This window comes from Heloderma suspectum, chromosome 2 (assembly GCF_057233095.1).
Source record: "Heloderma suspectum isolate Gila_16-S chromosome 2, 16-S_ref, whole genome shotgun sequence".
Lineage (NCBI taxonomy): Eukaryota > Metazoa > Chordata > Lepidosauria > Squamata > Helodermatidae > Heloderma > Heloderma suspectum.
Genome location: NC_139459.1, coordinates 1797770 through 1813800, shown reverse-complemented (window position 1 = coordinate 1813800; position 16031 = coordinate 1797770). Strand labels below are relative to the sequence as shown.

At 52.3% G+C, this 16031-nt stretch overlaps 1 protein-coding gene and 1 long non-coding RNA gene across 2 annotated transcripts in view; both read left to right on the top strand.

Moving 5' to 3' along the window:
• Positions 1-16031, top strand: part of LOC146351847 (uncharacterized) — a 1244848-nt gene that overhangs the window by 935323 nt on the left and 293494 nt on the right. The gene's annotated exons all lie outside the window — the stretch shown is intronic.
• Positions 1275-16031, top strand: part of LOC146351851 (phospholipid-transporting ATPase ID-like) — an 81786-nt gene continuing 67029 nt past the window's right edge. The window contains exons 1-2 of the mRNA XM_084832727.1: positions 1275-1547; positions 7918-7996. Coding sequence (XP_084688853.1) covers positions 7954-7996 — 43 coding nt within the window. The 5' untranslated portion in view covers positions 1275-1547; positions 7918-7953. The remainder of the gene's footprint in view (positions 1548-7917; positions 7997-16031) is intronic.

Here is a 16031-nt window from a genome sequence, read left to right as displayed (position 1 = left end):
TCTCTTTTGCTGGAGTGGGCGACACTATTTATTTATTGCATTTATACCCCGCCTTTTTTCCTCTTGCAAGGAACCCAAGGCGGCTTACATTATCCTCCTCCTCTCCATTTTATCCTCACAACAACAACCCTGTGAGGTGGGTTAGGCTAAGAGTGTGTGACGGGCCCAAAGTCACCTCCTGTATGGTCAGTTGCATGACCAACGATGCTAGGGCACAGGCCTTTAGGGCATCGAGACATTTAAGCTATTTGTCGTGGCTGGAACATGCATCCAGTCATACTGGGGGTAACTGAAGTCACCCATTATTACAACACTTCCATGTTTGGAGGCCTCCCTGATTTCGTTTTTCATCTCAAGGTCACTGTGAGGATTCTAGTCTGGGGGATGATAGCATGTTCCTAGCACTAAATTAGTTTTGGAGCCTGGTATTGTCAACCACAGTGCTTCTGTGGAAGAGACTACCCTTTTTAGGTGTTCTACTCTGCTCAACTCTATGCCCTCTTGGATGTATAGGGCAACACCTCCCCCAGCACACCCTTCCCTGTCCCTCCTATAGAGTTTATATCCCAAGATGACCGTATTCCACTCCATTCTCTGTTCCACCAGGTTTCAGTAATGCCCAGGTTGTCCTTTAAAACCAGGCACTCCAACTCTCCCATTTTGGCTTGGAGGCTTCTAGTATTTGCATAGGAACACCTATACACGGTGTCCCTCCCCAGGTGCCTCTGGCATGGGCAACTTTTGCTATGCCACTTAGGCCTCTCTGATTGGCTATCATGTTCTACTCATGTACTCACGGTACTCATTCACTGAGAACTGTGGCAGGTTTCACTTGACCTCAAGTCTGCTTCTGACTGTTTTTTTCCTGGAATTCAGTGGCAGTCCCCCATTTACAGGCAAAAGGGAAGCCAAGGAGAGTGTGTGGGGTGGGGGGAGGCAGGAGATCCAAGGGTTAGTTGGAAGGGCTCTGGAGGTGGCCAGCTCTCCGGGGGGAAGGGGTGTCTGCCGTACATGCCCGCCCTTCCCTTCCTTTATTTTGATCACTGCCCCGACTGGCACCACCTGCCCCTCTTTGCTTGCCCTTTTAACTTCAGTTTCAGCATTGGGTATCCAAGCTCTTTGCCTCTCACTGTTGTGCCTGCCAGCTGGAGGGAAGCAAATGCGCTCTCCCTATCGACAGGAAGCGGGGGGGGGGGACTTGACAGAAGCCCTTGGCCCTTGGCCAAGCCCACAGAGTGGAGTGGGGAGGAGGAAACTCCGCAGAGCAAACTTCTGTAGTCCCTGGGACGTCACCTCACAGAGCAGCCTGCCTGCCTCTGTCTTTGCCTGGACTGGAACACCTCAGAAAGGAATCTGCGGGGCCGGCTCCTCATGTCAGAGGTGTGTGGGGGTGTCTTTATTGCCACTGTTCCCCCACACACACACAGCCGTAGAAGAGGAATCTGATCTGAATTAGGGCGGGATAAAGCCTCACGCATCTGGAAGTCGGAAAGTGCCATGGAGGAAGCTAGCACCGTTGTTTCTGGGACTGGTAGAAACCTTCAAGGGTAAGACGGGACCCCATTTCGTGATGTGTTTACCTTCCTGTCAGCCCCAGATGCAGCCTGGCTGGTGTCTGAGAGGAGGAGCCTGGGAAACTCTGCTCCCAGCGCCTGCTTTTTACAAGGGTGTTTGAGTCTGAAGCAAATGTAGCTGTTTCACGGGGTGGAGCAAGCGAGGCAGTGTCCAGAGCACCCCTGGGCCATTTTGGAGAGCAGCTGTCTTACCTGGGGCAGAAACAAATTGCGGACAGTGAGGTTTTGGCTTGTGCAGAGTGCCTTACCTTGGCATCAGAGAAGCAGCAGGGCCAGCCCTCCTTCTGAGGAGCTGAGCGCAAGCCAAAAGAGGACCTTAAGCAGAGCCAGACTTCTGGCGTGGGCGCTACTGCAGTTCTCGTGGTACCAGCGGATACCCGAGACGTGGGGTGTTGATGGGGATACACGTCTTCTCCTTGCCTGGAATTGTGAAAGACCTTTGCAAATGTGGCCACGGACATTCCAGTCCAGTCTTCTTCTTTGAAAAAACAAATACTGTGACTTGGGCTAGCCCATCGCCTGTCTTACATACTTTACTGTTCAGTGCGGCTGCCATCGTTCCTAGTACTTGGTGTTGCCACAAGGCTAGGACTAGTGGGCCATCACAACAGATCAAGAGACAAGATTGCCGGGGCAATGGAGATGCGAGGGGACAGAAAAGAAGAGGGCCCATTTGGGAAGCAAGAGGGCTCTGGTGGATATCACAGAGTCACTGGCAATGTTCTGGTCAGACCTCTGTGAGGGTCACTTTCTGGTTGCAGCCCTGAGTTTTGGTCATTTTTTTTTTTTGCACCAAACCCAATTGCAGCCAATGAGAAGAGCAGGCTAGTTTCTGGATTTTGCATATGGGTTGAAACTTTTCAGCATAATGCCCTCAGGTATGGTCAGTGTGGCTAAAATCCTAAAGCTGAGAGGCCAGCTTAAAGGAAGAACCTGCATTTAATTCCAGGCCTCCTCAGATCAGAAGCAAAGGAAATATTTGTTCTAATTAACTAATTACATTTAACCTTGGGGAACTAACCCAGTCCCAAAGCTCCTGGCTGGTGAAAACAGTCCCAGGTCTCTCCACCACTTTGAAGTATTTGCATTTGAACGAGTTTTCCTATTACCCAAATCTCAATACAGGTGCCTTGATTGTGAAATGTGAGAGGCAAATTACTATTGAACAGCCCAAAGCAGCTGCCACTCATGTTTAGAAGGAAAAGCTGTATTTTCTTTGTCATGCCCCATTACAGTAACACAGCAGAACCAAAGTGGCCTCTCCGAGTAAGGAGGGTTCCCTCCGTTTTCTGCCCTGGTTACTCTCTCTCTCTCACTCTGTCAGATTATTCTCACAGCCACATTAATACCCACTACCACATGAAACCCACCAGGCTAAATTAGGAGATTTTAACCACCCTGAAGGCTGCCCTGGGCTGTGTGGCCCTGAGGAATGGGAGAGGAGGCCCAGGCAGGCTGCCTTCCATCTCTCTCTCTCAGGGCTAGCAGCACTGTCCCTCCCTCAGGAGGCTGAGCTTCTGTGTCAGGGCTGGGTTGGCCTTGTCGGCCTTCCTCCCTCTGACACTGAGCTCAAATCGTTGGTAAAATCCACCCTCTGCCTTGCTGCTCTCCTCCCCGATATACGATATCAGGGGCAATGCACCCACCCTTAGAGTTTCTGAACCTGGAGGGATAGTCTTGCCCAAAGGGTTTTTTCCCAGCCTTAGAGCTACAGTGACAGGAGAAGCTGCACCAGGCAGAAATTCTTTGTGTGCTCATAATGGGCGTATGTATAGCACACTTTTTGTGTGCTATAGTATCCCCCATCTTGTGACTGTGCATTTGGTTTCTTTTTCCTCGGTGCAGAACTTGGCATTTCTCCCTATTAAATGCCATTCTGTTGTTTTCTGCCAGCGCTCCAGTCTATCCAGATCACTTTGAATGTTGTTTCTGTCTTCCAAAGTATTCGCTATCCCGCCCAATGTTGTGTCATCTGCAGATCTGATCAGCATTCCCTGCACCTCCTCCTCCAAGTCATGAATACAAATGGAAGAGCACTGGGCCTGGAAAAGACCCCTCCAATACTCTTCTGGGAATTGAGCATTGGAGGGGCCTTTTTTGATCAAGGGGGGAGTATATAAAGGGCTAAGTGACATGGAGTCGAGGGCCCAAAACCTTGCCCCCCACTTTGCTTCAGTTGCTAAGGTTGTTTTGGGTGAGGCAGGAAGGGCTTTGAAGCTGTTCCTTCAGAGCATTAGCAATGAGGAGCCCCAGTATCATGGCAGCAACATCCTTCCTTCCCATCTTCAGTCACAGCACCGCCAGTGGCTTCCTGGAGCCGTTCCAGAGCTTTGTCTCGCGTTGGCTGCCTTTGCCTTGCTTCACTGCGTGGGCGTTGTGCTAGCGGGGCAAGGCTGTGCCGAGCAGGGTGTTGTGGGGCCTGGGGGGGGGACTCCTGGCCAGCACCACATGCTTAGGAGCACTCGCGAGGCTGTTGCTTCTGGCCTGTCGATTGCGCCTTGGGGTGGACAGAGGGAGAGTCTTCCAAGGGCCTCCCACCTTTTGAGGGGCCTTCAGCAGAAAGCTGCAGAGGCTCCAGGGTCTGCTGGATCAGACCCAGGGTTCACCTAGTCCAGCATTCTGTTCACGCAGTGGCCGACCAGCTGCCCACGGGAAGCCCACAAGCAGGACACGAGTGCAACAGCACTCTCCTGCCCATGTTCCCCAGCAACAGGTGTACATGGGCATAGTGCCTCTGATACTGGAGGTAGCACATAGCCATCAGGACTAGTAGCCATCGATAGCCTTCACCTCCAGGAATCTGTCTAACCCCCTTTTAAAGCCATCCAAGTTGGCGGCCATCACCACATCTTGTGGTAGTGAATTCCATAGTTTAACTCTGCGCTGTGTGAAGAACTACTTCCTTTGATCTGTCCTGAAGCTCCCACCAAGCAGCTTCATAGGATGACCCCACTGGGTTCTAGTATTTTGAGAGTGGGAGAAAAATGACTCCCTATCCACATTCTCCACACCAGGCATAATTTTGTACACTTTATCATGTCTCCCCTTATTCACCGTTTTTCCAGGCTAAACAATCCCAGCTGTTGTAACCTCCCCTCAGAAGGGAGATGCTCCAGGCCCTTGATCATTTCTGTTGCCCTTTTCTGCACTTTTCCCAGCTATCTCCCCTGCTCCCCAGCTAATATCTTTTTTTAGGAGCAGTGACCAGAACTGCACACAGTGTTCTAAGCGCGGCCACATCATAGACTTGCATACGGGTGGTGTGACCTGGCAGCTTCATGTTTGCCTTCTTCACGAGAACCGCAGCCCGGGCTGGTATTCTGATTGAGCTGCCCACCCCGGGAGTCCCCTTGGAAGCCCATGCTGCTCCACAGCCCACGCCGCTCCCACGCCGCTCCAGAGGCGCCTTTGCGCCCTGCATGCAGCTTGAGCGGGTGCTCTTGAGAGCACAGCACCGCAGCACTGCAGCAGCCTTAGCCTGCCTGCAGGCCAGCTCTGTGCTTGAGGGCTGGCCAGATCCTCCGCCCTGTTTCTCAGCTGCTCCGTAGAATCCTGCAGCTGGAAGGGTCATTTAGGGACGCCGTGAGAGGTGGGTGGAATGGCCAGCTTTGCCAGAGGCCTTTGAGGAGCGGGAGTGGTGGTGGAACAGCGGAAGCTGCCTTTCTACTCAGTCAGACCCCTGGTCCCATCTCTTTATTTTATTGTATTTAAAAGTTTTCTTGCCTGCCTTTCAGGGCAGTAGCCCTCCCAAGGCAGCTTACAGAAATAAAATACATAAAAACAGTTAAAATATTAAAAATGATAAAAAACATAAACACAGTAAAATAGCAATAAAAACAACAATAACGGTCATCAATAGAAGCATCAATGTCAGTAACAGCAACAGCAGCGGTCATATCAAGAGAAGGCTGCAGTAAAATAACAAGGTCTCTTCAAAGCCTTCTTAAAAGCCTGCAATGGTGGAGCAGGCAGACCTCCAATGGCACCTTCTTCCAACGGTGTGGGGCCACTGCGGAGAAGGCCCCCTCACATGTGGTCACCCACCTAACTGCTCTCACGGGTGGGCAACTGAGCAGGGCCTCTCCTTCTGATCTTAAAGCGCTGCATTGCCTACAGTACTGTCTGGCCCCAGCTCTCCAGGGCTTCAGACTGGGGTCTTTTCCAGCCCAGGACAGCACAGCCAGATTAACCATAGAGCTAAGAGGGCCTCAGCATCATCTCTGGGCCTCCACCACCGATCTGGTGCCTGCCTTTAAAAAAAAACAGTAGTGTGTGGGGTGGGCTGCTAAATGGTTCCATGCCGTACTGCCCCCTGTACACTACTAAGCTTTTAAGAAATAAATAAAACCAAGGCATTGAGGGCTGCTCATACACACACTCACTCACCCACTTGCATGCACACACATACACACACTCCCCCCTACTCAAAATCCCCCCCCCCGCTGCGATTAGGCTCCCACTGGCAGCAATGGAGGCTTTTAAAAAGTCTACTTGAGAGTATGGGATAGGTGATTTTCAATGGGGGTGTCACAGCACTGGGGAGGGGAGCGGTAGCCCTTCCCTCATCATCACCAACCCCCCCTGAACTCGCCCCTCCCCTGCTGCAATTTCACTTTTTAAAAGCCCCCATTGGCAGCAACAGAGGCTTTTTAAAAGCATGATTGCGGTGGGGGAGGGGTGATTTTGAGTGGAGGGGTCACAGCAGAGGGTTAGCTCTCCTCTCCCCAGCACAACCCCCCTGAAAGTGCCCCCCCAGAAAGCCTCCAAGGCACCAATGGAGTCTTTTAAAAAGCCCAAATGTGGCTTGTGGGGAAGGAGCAAGTGAGGGAAATCCTCCATCTCCCCTCAGCTACTGCTGAGGACTGTTTTACTGAGCACTGGTGATGCTGCCATGCTGGGCTTTATGGACGCTCTAACGCGTCCGCGTCCCCCATCGTGTGGCAAGATTGTGGTTCCCCACTTCCAGGGGCGGGGGGAGAGAAAACCCATCCCAGTGGGCCTTGCTGCCTGCTGGAGCCTTCATACAGCTGGTTATGAGTAACCGTGGTCTGAAAGGGCATTCGTGGTGACTTTGCACATCACAGTTCTTGTGCAAATCTATTTTTGCCAACTGGCAAAGTTGGCTGCTCTCTGTTGGTGCGCTCTCTCTCTCGCTCTCTCTCTCTCTCTGCTTCTTAAAATTAGCAATTTCTGGGCACAGAAGGGAAACCAGGCGGCTTTTAACTGCTCAGGTTCTTGGCTTACCAGAGATGATTTTCTTCTCAGATAATGGCATATGCATGCCCTTCTTGGGTTACTTGGCATCTCTCTGTGCATGCAACAGTGTGCAACAGCCAAACGCTCTTGATGCCTTTAGCTTCCAGGTTTCCTTCTGCTTCCCAGAATGTCATGCATTCGCACTCCCTGTGGAGTTCAGCATTGCAAAGGGCCAAGCTAGACATGGCATTAAGCGCCCGTTTGGCTCTTGCATGCTTGGTGCTTGCTTACAAAATAGCCAAGGGGTCCCTGCTCTGGGTTGGGACTGCAGCATGGGGGGCAGGGCAAGGCGGGAGGGACACCTTGCTCCCCCCCCACGGCCTTGAACCAGCACCTCCCCCCCGCATGGCTGCTCCTTGCCAGGGAGAAAAGCCACCATTGGCCCTTCGCTGGCTGGCTGTGGCGAGCCCTTTCCCCAGCCGCCTCTGCAGCCCTTGACGCCCTTCCCATGGCGTCCGCTCTGCAGGGGGCCGCACCCTCACCCTCACTTCTAGCCATGTATGTGGTGCTCTGCAAATTACATTCCTGCCAGGAGGACCTGACCGTGCCTGAATGCTGGCGGGGCAGGGACCAGAGGGGACTGGAGGTGGAGGGAGATGCAGACAAGAAAAGAAAGGGAGAGCGAAGAGTCACAAGGATGAATGTATTTGTGCTCTTCATGGTGCTGCTGCTGCTGTAGCCCTTGTCGCTTGCTCTTGACTTCGTGCCAGCAGCATGCAGGGCGCTACGCCAACCAGGGGCCTGACGTGGTCCCCGCCCGGAACGCGTGCCAGGGCCAGCATCAGGGGCAGGCTGGTCGGGCACCTGCCAAGGGCCCACACCCCGGCAGGGGCCCATTGACCAGAGCCCCCGGACCTGCTCCTCCCCTTTGCCGTGGCAACCTGCCCCTCGCTCTGGCCCAGACGACGGTGGTGGTGGTGGTGAGGAGCAGCAGACGCCCCAGCCCGCTGGCCCCCGGCCCTCTGCCAGGAACCCTGTCGGCTTCCTCGGGAGAGAGGCTTAGTGGGAGGACCTTGTTCCTGCAGTCTATGGGCCAGGTAGGGGAGAGACGCCCCCCTAGTAAAGAGCCTCTTTCTCTGGCCCCCAGGAACTCCAGAGGAGCCTGCTGAAAGGAGCCGTCAGGATGCCGCAGTTTGAATTAAAATCTGGCAAAAAGCATTTCAAAGGTGAGTGAGCTGAGCCATCCTGGCAGCTGCCTGGTTCCTGCCAGGGGCCTTGGGCTGTGCAAGCCTGCTGGCCCAGGGCTGCTTTCACAGCCCTGCTCCATCTGCCGGGGAGCAGCAGCACAGCGCCCACCTGCCGGGCCCTCTGGTTGCAACCCCAGCCCGGAGGAAGCGCTGTGAGCCAAAGGCCTGGTCTGAGGAAGAGCCGGCGCGGTGTGGCGTGGCGGGGGTTCGGGGGAGGGGCTTGCGGCATAGGAGGCTACGCTGTGCGGATTGCTCCCATCTTGGGCGGGGCTGCAGAGCAGCATCTTCCAGCAAGAAGGGAATGAACAGGGCAGGCAGAGGCAGCTTCTGAGGAGTGTGTGTGCGCTTCTTAGGGCTCTTCCCCTCTGGATCTGAAGGGGTCAGAGTGGGTTGGGACAGTCACTTCAGCCCGTTTGCAAATTAGCTTAGGTTGCAACTTGCTCGGGAAAGCAGACAGACTTCGATGGAACTGCCTTTAGGAACTGCTCCTTCCATTCAAGCCTTGCCTATGTAATCTTAGCTGGGGGCGGTGGTGAGGGGCTTGCAGACCACCTAGCGCATCCTGCGGCTTGAGGCAGGAAGCCCAGCGGGGGAGCTGACCTGGCAGAGGGCTGCCCGTCAGCCTCTGGCCTCCAGCTAGGGGGAGGCCTCCAGCCACCCCCTGGCTCCTTGTGTCCGGTGTCGAACTGCTCTTGCCAGTAAGAAGCTTCTCCCAATGTTCAACCACAATCTGCCCTCCTGTCTTATAAGCCCACTGGATCTGCTCCTGCCCTCTGGGGCGGAAGCAAACACGTCTTTGTCCTCCTCTCTGGGTCAGCCCTTCCTGTCTCTGAAGAGTGCCATCATGTCCCATTCTCCGTCTTCTCTTCTCCAGGCTGAACAGTCCCAGTCCCTTCAACCTTTCCCCATAGGACTTTTTTTCCATCCCCCCTGACCGTCTTTGTTGCCCTCCTCTGAACCCGTTCCAGTTTGACCACGTCCTCCTCAGAGTGCAGTGCTCAGAGCTGGACACAGGACTCCAGATGAGGTCAGACTCGTGGGGAATACAATCCTGCAGGTCTTAAGTTGGAGCTGGTGTGATGGCAGAGTCCTGGGATACTCTGAGCCCTGTCATGGCTGGCTCAAGGTGCAGGGAAGCATGATGCAGGAGGCTTGGGGGCCGACCAAATGTCCTGATGCTCTGTTGGGGTCCTTTCCCATCAGCCCCCCCCCCCCCAGGTGGGGCTCAGTGCCTGTGCAGCAGAGGGGCTGCCTGGAGGAAGGAACAAAGGCTGGGCTCTGGGGAAGGAGAGGACTTTTCCAGAGGGGCCAAGGGCTAGTCTGTGGCTCCAAGGCTCTTGCCTGCAGATCTCTCCCCTTCTCCTGGCCTTTTGACTCAAGCATCATTCCCTTGTGCTTCTACTTCCTGAAACAGGTTTTTTGTGATGGTGAGTGGGGGGGGGGAAGAGATGCTGGTTTTTGTTCATTTCTTGTTCAACGGGGAGCTTAAGCAACAAGAGAGGAAGTTGGGCAACCTGTCAGATCCAGAAACAAGTCGATGCTGGTGAAGGAACATAGGAAGTTGCCTTATAAGGCATTTATCGTACACTCATCACTCCCTACTCGCAGGTTCTTTCGATGACCTCATGAACCTTTAGTCTCACTTCTGTGTCTGCCCAGCACTTTCAGCAAGTTTTTTTAGCACAGGGGAAATGCGGCATTTAATTGCAAAAGGAAGTGCAATTTCCTCTTGCGTATTTGTGCTATTCTGCTGTACCACAGTGCCACCAAGAGATTATGTAGTGGAAAAGCAGGAAAGAAAACACTCCTTATGTAGTGCTTGGGTCTTAATTCTGCGACGAAAGCTAAAGGGGGTACAGCCGATTGAAAGCCCCGTGTGGAAAAACTCTCAGTCAGACCACTGGCCCATTTAGCCCAGTATTGTCGACACTGGCCGGCAGCGACTCGCCAGGATTTCAGATGGGGTCTTTTCGCTGCCCTGCTTGGAGATGTCAGGGGTTGAACCTGGGGCTTTCAGCATGCAAAGCAGGGGCTCCCCCACTGAGCTACAGCCCCTCTGCTACGTGCAGATCAAACCGCTTGCACCACACTCTTTAGTGTGTCCATTGATCCTTTCACGCGCCCAAGTAAGACCCCTGCTCCCACCCCCCAACCTAGCCAAGGTGTTCAAAGTTGGAGATTGGGCTGCCCATGTAAGCAGAAGAAAACCCATGGTGTTCATCCCTGTAGGATTTAATTCCCCACTCACACACATGCACAGAGACGCACACATACATGCCACTTACTTTTTGCAAACCATTTTGCTTTCTGAGTTTGGGGGGCGGGTGGGGGTCGGAGTTCATTAGGAGAGCAGAGTCTGTGCTCCAAGTATTGCCCTTGGAGCTTAACTGCAATGAGGAGAGTCAGAGTGACAATTTGATGGATGCTTAACAATATTTCTTTATGTTATAGATTACAACAGTTAAACACAAAGTTAATAACTTGTATGAACAAAGGAAAAACAAAAATGCAAATGAATCCAACCTCGAATTACTTTTGAGTATGTGACACTGATGTCACTTGTAAGTCACTAGGTGGGTAGCCACTGGACCCCGGAATGAAAACGTTCCTTTCAGTCTTATTAGGGTCCAGTCACTCCCTTCCAGTGACCTCTCTCATTCTTCTCACTGCTTCCCCCCCGCCGATCTCTCGCCTTCTCCCTCCAACTGTCATCAACGGACTCTTCCTTCCCTTGCATGTTCCCCGGCATTCTATGCCCCCTCCGGCCCCAGGACCTCCTGCCTTCCACTCCGTTACCTCTCACGAGCGGGCACTGCCTCTTTTCTCTCCCTTTTCGTATTGCTGGTGGTGAGTGGAGAATTCTGCCAGCTGAGCTGTCCTCCTTTTGCCATGAATTAAACCTGAGGAAGCTCAAATCAATGTCTGTTTATGATTTAGGGAGGCTTGGTATGACCACATTTGCAGACCCTTGCCTTGGAGGAGTGCATTCTGGTACAGTAAGGGGGCAGACCAGAAAAGAAAGGATCAAGAAAGATCATGCGGGGATGATAGAGCTGAAGTAGGTCCCTTCTGAAACTTTTTTTTTAATCCCTGCTTTCAAAAACGTGAGGTGCAGGATGGAACCTGATTCCTGATTCCAGGTGAGGCAGACTTACCTCTGCCATGCCTTGCTTGTCCCATGGCTGAGCTCTGCCCTTGGAAACAGGTCTGAGGATCAATGCTCACAGGTCCTGGGAGAAATCATCACTCAGCTCAGGCTCCCAACAGCCGCTGTTCATTTCAGGAAGGACCTGGGAGGTGTCCCTTGTCGCTTGGGGCAGAGCCAGGCTTGCCTGCCCTGTGTTCAGTAGCCCATCAGCCATAGACCTGCCCGAGGCTGGCTTGGCGCTGGGCATCTGTTCCTGTGGCGAGGGGATTGCTGTGGTCCGGGTCTAGTGAAGTGACCCACAAAGGAGGCGAGGCCAGAAGGTCTCCTCCAGCAGCCTCACTGGCAGAGCATGTCCTTTGTATGTAGAAGGCCCCAGTTCATCTGGGGAGCCTTTCACTGGAAGGGGCTGAGCAGATCTAGACACTGCTGGCATCTTCTCATTCATCCTCTCCTCGGGATACGAGCTGCTCCTTGTATCAGGAGGGATCCATCCCAGGAGTCCAAGTGGGAGGCTGACCAAGGGTGGCCGCAGCAGCTGGGCCGTAGAGTGCACCTCCGCACACACCAGATGTGTGGCAAACCCTGAGCCTGGCTGCGCATCTGGTGGACCAGACCGTGCATGCCTATGCTACTCCAGGGGCGTGGCCAAGCTGTGGGCTGCAGCCAAGGAAAGAAGGCCCCCTCCTCCCCATCGCTGCCACGGTGGGAGGCCACTGAACCAAGCAGCACAGGCGGGAGCCCCATGTGCCTCCTGGACTGTGGGAGTAGGACTGGATGGGTTGGCGAGGTCCTGGCAGAAGACCAGCTGGTATGAGAGGAAGCCACGATAAACTGGGCCAAGCAGCACTGCAAGTAAGAAGCCCCCCAGCCTCCTCCTTCCTCCCCTCATGGCAGCTTTTGTTCTGCATTCAGACTTTGTGAACCCCAGGATCGGGGGCTTCTAACGTACTGGGGTGCAAAGCTGCTGAGAAACTGAGGGGGTGGGGATGAAATGATTCTTACACACAAGGGAGACTTAAAAAGCCAGGCGCAGGGAGCTCTGCCTCAGGAGTGTCACTTTCTTCCTCTTTATGGCATTGTTTCTTTGCCATAGCTACAAACACAGCTTTTTATTCCCAAATTTAGAGCTAGAGGACTATAAGGGTTTTGTCATCTTCCTGGCTACTCAGCCCTTCAGCCTGAACAGAAATTGACTTTACAGTTTCCTGCTTTTCTTCACGCTCAGCTCAGTTTCATGGGAAAGACGAACAAATCAAACTTTTCCAAAGAGGATGAAGGCCAACTACTTTTCCTGGAAAGTAAAAGGATCCACATGGAGAGTTATTGTCTTGGCGAGTGGAAAATCCCACTTAGCCTTTGCCCAAAAGACAAAGTGTAATGTCCTTGTCATCGGTTTTGTGAAAACCTCGTGTAAACGGGTGCAGCAGCCTCATGGGAGATAGGGGTTTTCCTCGATGCTGAAAGGATAAGAGACATCGCCTCTTGGCTGGGGCTGAGCTTTGCCAGCTTCCTCCCCTCCTATTCAAGATGTTGAATGGGTTGTTTTAGACAGACGTGTCTGTCTCCAATCTATCTGAAGTTATTTGTAGGCCACCTTTAACGGTGGAACCCATGTTTTGGGAACTCTCTGAAGCACTTCCTGCAGGCAAAGAAATCTAAATGGTGTGGCAGGCATTTGGATTCTCCTTTGAAGAGACTTCCCCCTCCCTCCCAACCCTGATCGCTTCGTAGGATTGCTGGCTGTGCGATTGTGGGGGTTGTAGTCCAACACATCTGGAGGGCACCAGGTCGGGGAAGGCTGGCATAATGTGAGCAGAGGGCAAGGATCGGAGTTCCCTGCTGGATAAAAGCTTTGCTTCTTTGGTGAATACTAGCAGGGGTAACCCAAGCAAAGCTCTTCTGGTGTTGTTTGCATAGAATCATAGAATAGTAGGGTTGGAAGGGCCTATAAGACTGTTGAGTCCAACCCCTTGCTCAATGCAGGAATCCAAGTCAGAGCATCCCTGACAGATGGCTGTCCAGCCTCGTCTTGAAGGCCTCCAGTGTGGGAGAGCCCACCACCTCCCTAGGGAACCGAAAATAGGAAGTTTTCCTGATGTTCAGCCAGAATCTGGCTTCCTGTCACTTGAGCCCATTATTCCATGTCCTGCACTCTGGGATGATCAAGAAGAGATCCTGGCCTTCTTCTCTGTGACAACCTTCCAAGTACTTGAAGAGTGCTATCCTATCTCCCCTCAGACTTCTCTTCTCAAGGCTAAACATGCCCAGTTCTTTCAGTCTCTCTTCATAGGGCTTTGTTTCCAGTCCTCTGATCATCTTTGTTGCCCTCCTCTGAACCCCCTCCAGCTTGTCTGCATCCTTCTTCGAGTGTGGTGCCCAGAACTGGACACAGTACTCCAGATGAGGCCTAACCAGTGCTGAGTAGAGGGGAACTAGTACTTCCTGGGATTTGGAAGCGATGCTTCTATTAATGCAGCCCAAAAGAGCATTTGCCTTTTTTGCAGCCACATCACATTGCTGGCTCATATTCAGCTTGTGATCTACAACAATTCCAAGATCCTTCTCACTTGTTGTGTTGTTGAGCCAAGTATCCCCCATCTTGTAAGTGTGGATTTGGTTTCTTTTTCCTAGGTGTAGAACTTGGCATTTATTCCTATTAAATGTCATTCTGCTGTTTTCTGCCCAGCGATCCAGTCTATCCAGATCACTTTGAATTTTGTTTCTGTCTTCCAAGGTATTAGCTATCCTGCCCAATTTTGTGTCATCTGCAAATGTGATCAGCATTGCCTGCACCTCCTCCTCCAAGTCATTAATAAAAATGTGGAAGAGCACTGGGCCCTGGACTGAGCCCTGCGGTACCCCTCCTGTTACTTCTCCCCAGTTTGAGAAGATGCCATTGACAAGCACTCTTTGAGTGCGATTCTGTAGCCAGCTATGGCACCACCTGATCGTCGTTTCCTCTAGCCCACTTTGAGCTCGTTTGCTCATTAGGATATCATGGGGTCTTTGTCGAAAGTTTTGCTGAAGTCGAGGTATATGATGTCCACAGCATTCCCACAGTCCACAAGGATGGTTACCTGATCCAAAAATGAGATCAAATTCATCTGGCAAGATTTGTTCCTGACAAATCCATGTTGGCATCAAGTAATCACTGCATTGTTTTCAAGGTGCTTACGGACTGATTGCTTTATCATCTGCTTCAGAATTTTCCCAGGGATTGATGTCAGACTGACTGGTCTGTAGTTCCCAGGTTCCTCCTTTTTGCCCTTTTTGAAGATAGGGACAACATTAGCCCTCCCCCAGTCATCTGGCGCTTCCCCCGTCCTCCATGATTTCTCAAAGAGAATAGGCAGCGGTCCTGAGAGTTCTTCTGCCAGTTCCTTTATGACTGTAGGATGCAGCTCATCTGGCCCAGGAGATTTGAACTCATTCGAAGGAACTGAATGCATACAACATGGGGTTCAGTGGGAAAGGGAATCAGTGGCTCGTTTGTTTGCTTTTCACCACAGTAGCGGCAAAGTCCATGGCTGGATGAAAAGGGTTTTTACAGCAGCACTCTGGAGATGCAGAGGGAGGATTGACAGCCTTGCTTTTCAGAGAGAAGCCGGAAAGTCCCCCTGGCTCAGCTGCACACAGGAGCATGGGAGAGAGGGCTTGAGAGTTATAAACACCCAAAAGTGAAGTTGATTCTTCCAACTTGACAAAGGAAGATGATACTGAATGGCTGGAACAAAATGAAACTGGCTTCAGCATCAGATGGAAGGCCCACTTCCTCTGGACCACAGAGGGGAACAGCAGGTGGGGACAGCTCTCTAGGACAGGTGTGCTCATCCACCTGTCCCAGGGGGGACCTTCACGACAACGGAATGAGAAGTGCGTTGGAGTATTACCCGGATTTTCATGGAATCAGTTTCCCCATCAGGGACACACGAAGCAAGAAAAGCCAAGTGCATTATACCTTTAAAATCCAGTTTTCACAGGTCACACAGCGCTTGAAAGGACCATACTTCCAGGTTTGGTGGGGGGACTAGAACGGAACATCATCAACCTGGCAGGGGCTGCTCAACAAATGAGAGAGGCTTGTTTCCCGCCCCTGTCCAGGCCCCCTCCCTTTTGCCTGAAGAAGCCAAAATCCCTGATTCTCAAGTGCAGCATCTGAAGGCTCCCCCTGAGACAGCCCATATACCCAATTTCTCCCCATTCCAGCAAACTGTCACAGAGTTACAGCTTACATGCACACGCCACCCTTTCTGCTTCTCTGGGCACTTTCTCCCTGCTCACAATGACAGGCTCCCTTGATCCTGAGACCTTACCTGATCGGTACTGCGATAAAACTCTCATGCATCAGGGAAGCGACTTTACACAATATCAGGGAAGCAATTTCACATGACATTAGGGAGGCAAAGAAATGCAAACATCAGAGAAGTGCATGATCAGGAAGGATAATTAGTTCCACTGGTGATAAGGAAGTGCAGGAGCGCTCTAGTGCTTTGATGTGTTTGAAAGGCATGCCAGTTGCTCTAGTCACCTAGGTTACTGAGGGCACAGCCAGGTGAAAGACACATGTCTAGGAACGCCCTGATCATACCGAATTTAAAGTGGAGGGATGGACACACAGCTGAACCTTGGGGGAGCCGAATTAAAGAAAAACAATGGAGTAAAAGTGCTCTCAAAAAATGCGGCTTCCCCACAGGTAGATCTGGGTGGCTCCCATCATATGCCCTAGCGACTTTAGGCCACTGCAACATCGGAAAAAACCTCCCATGTAGATGGGCCCCACCTGGGGCAGTCACTGAGGGCTACTTTAATCCTCCCACCTGGATAGATCCCATGCTTTGCATGCAGGGAGTTGACCCTGTCCCTTTC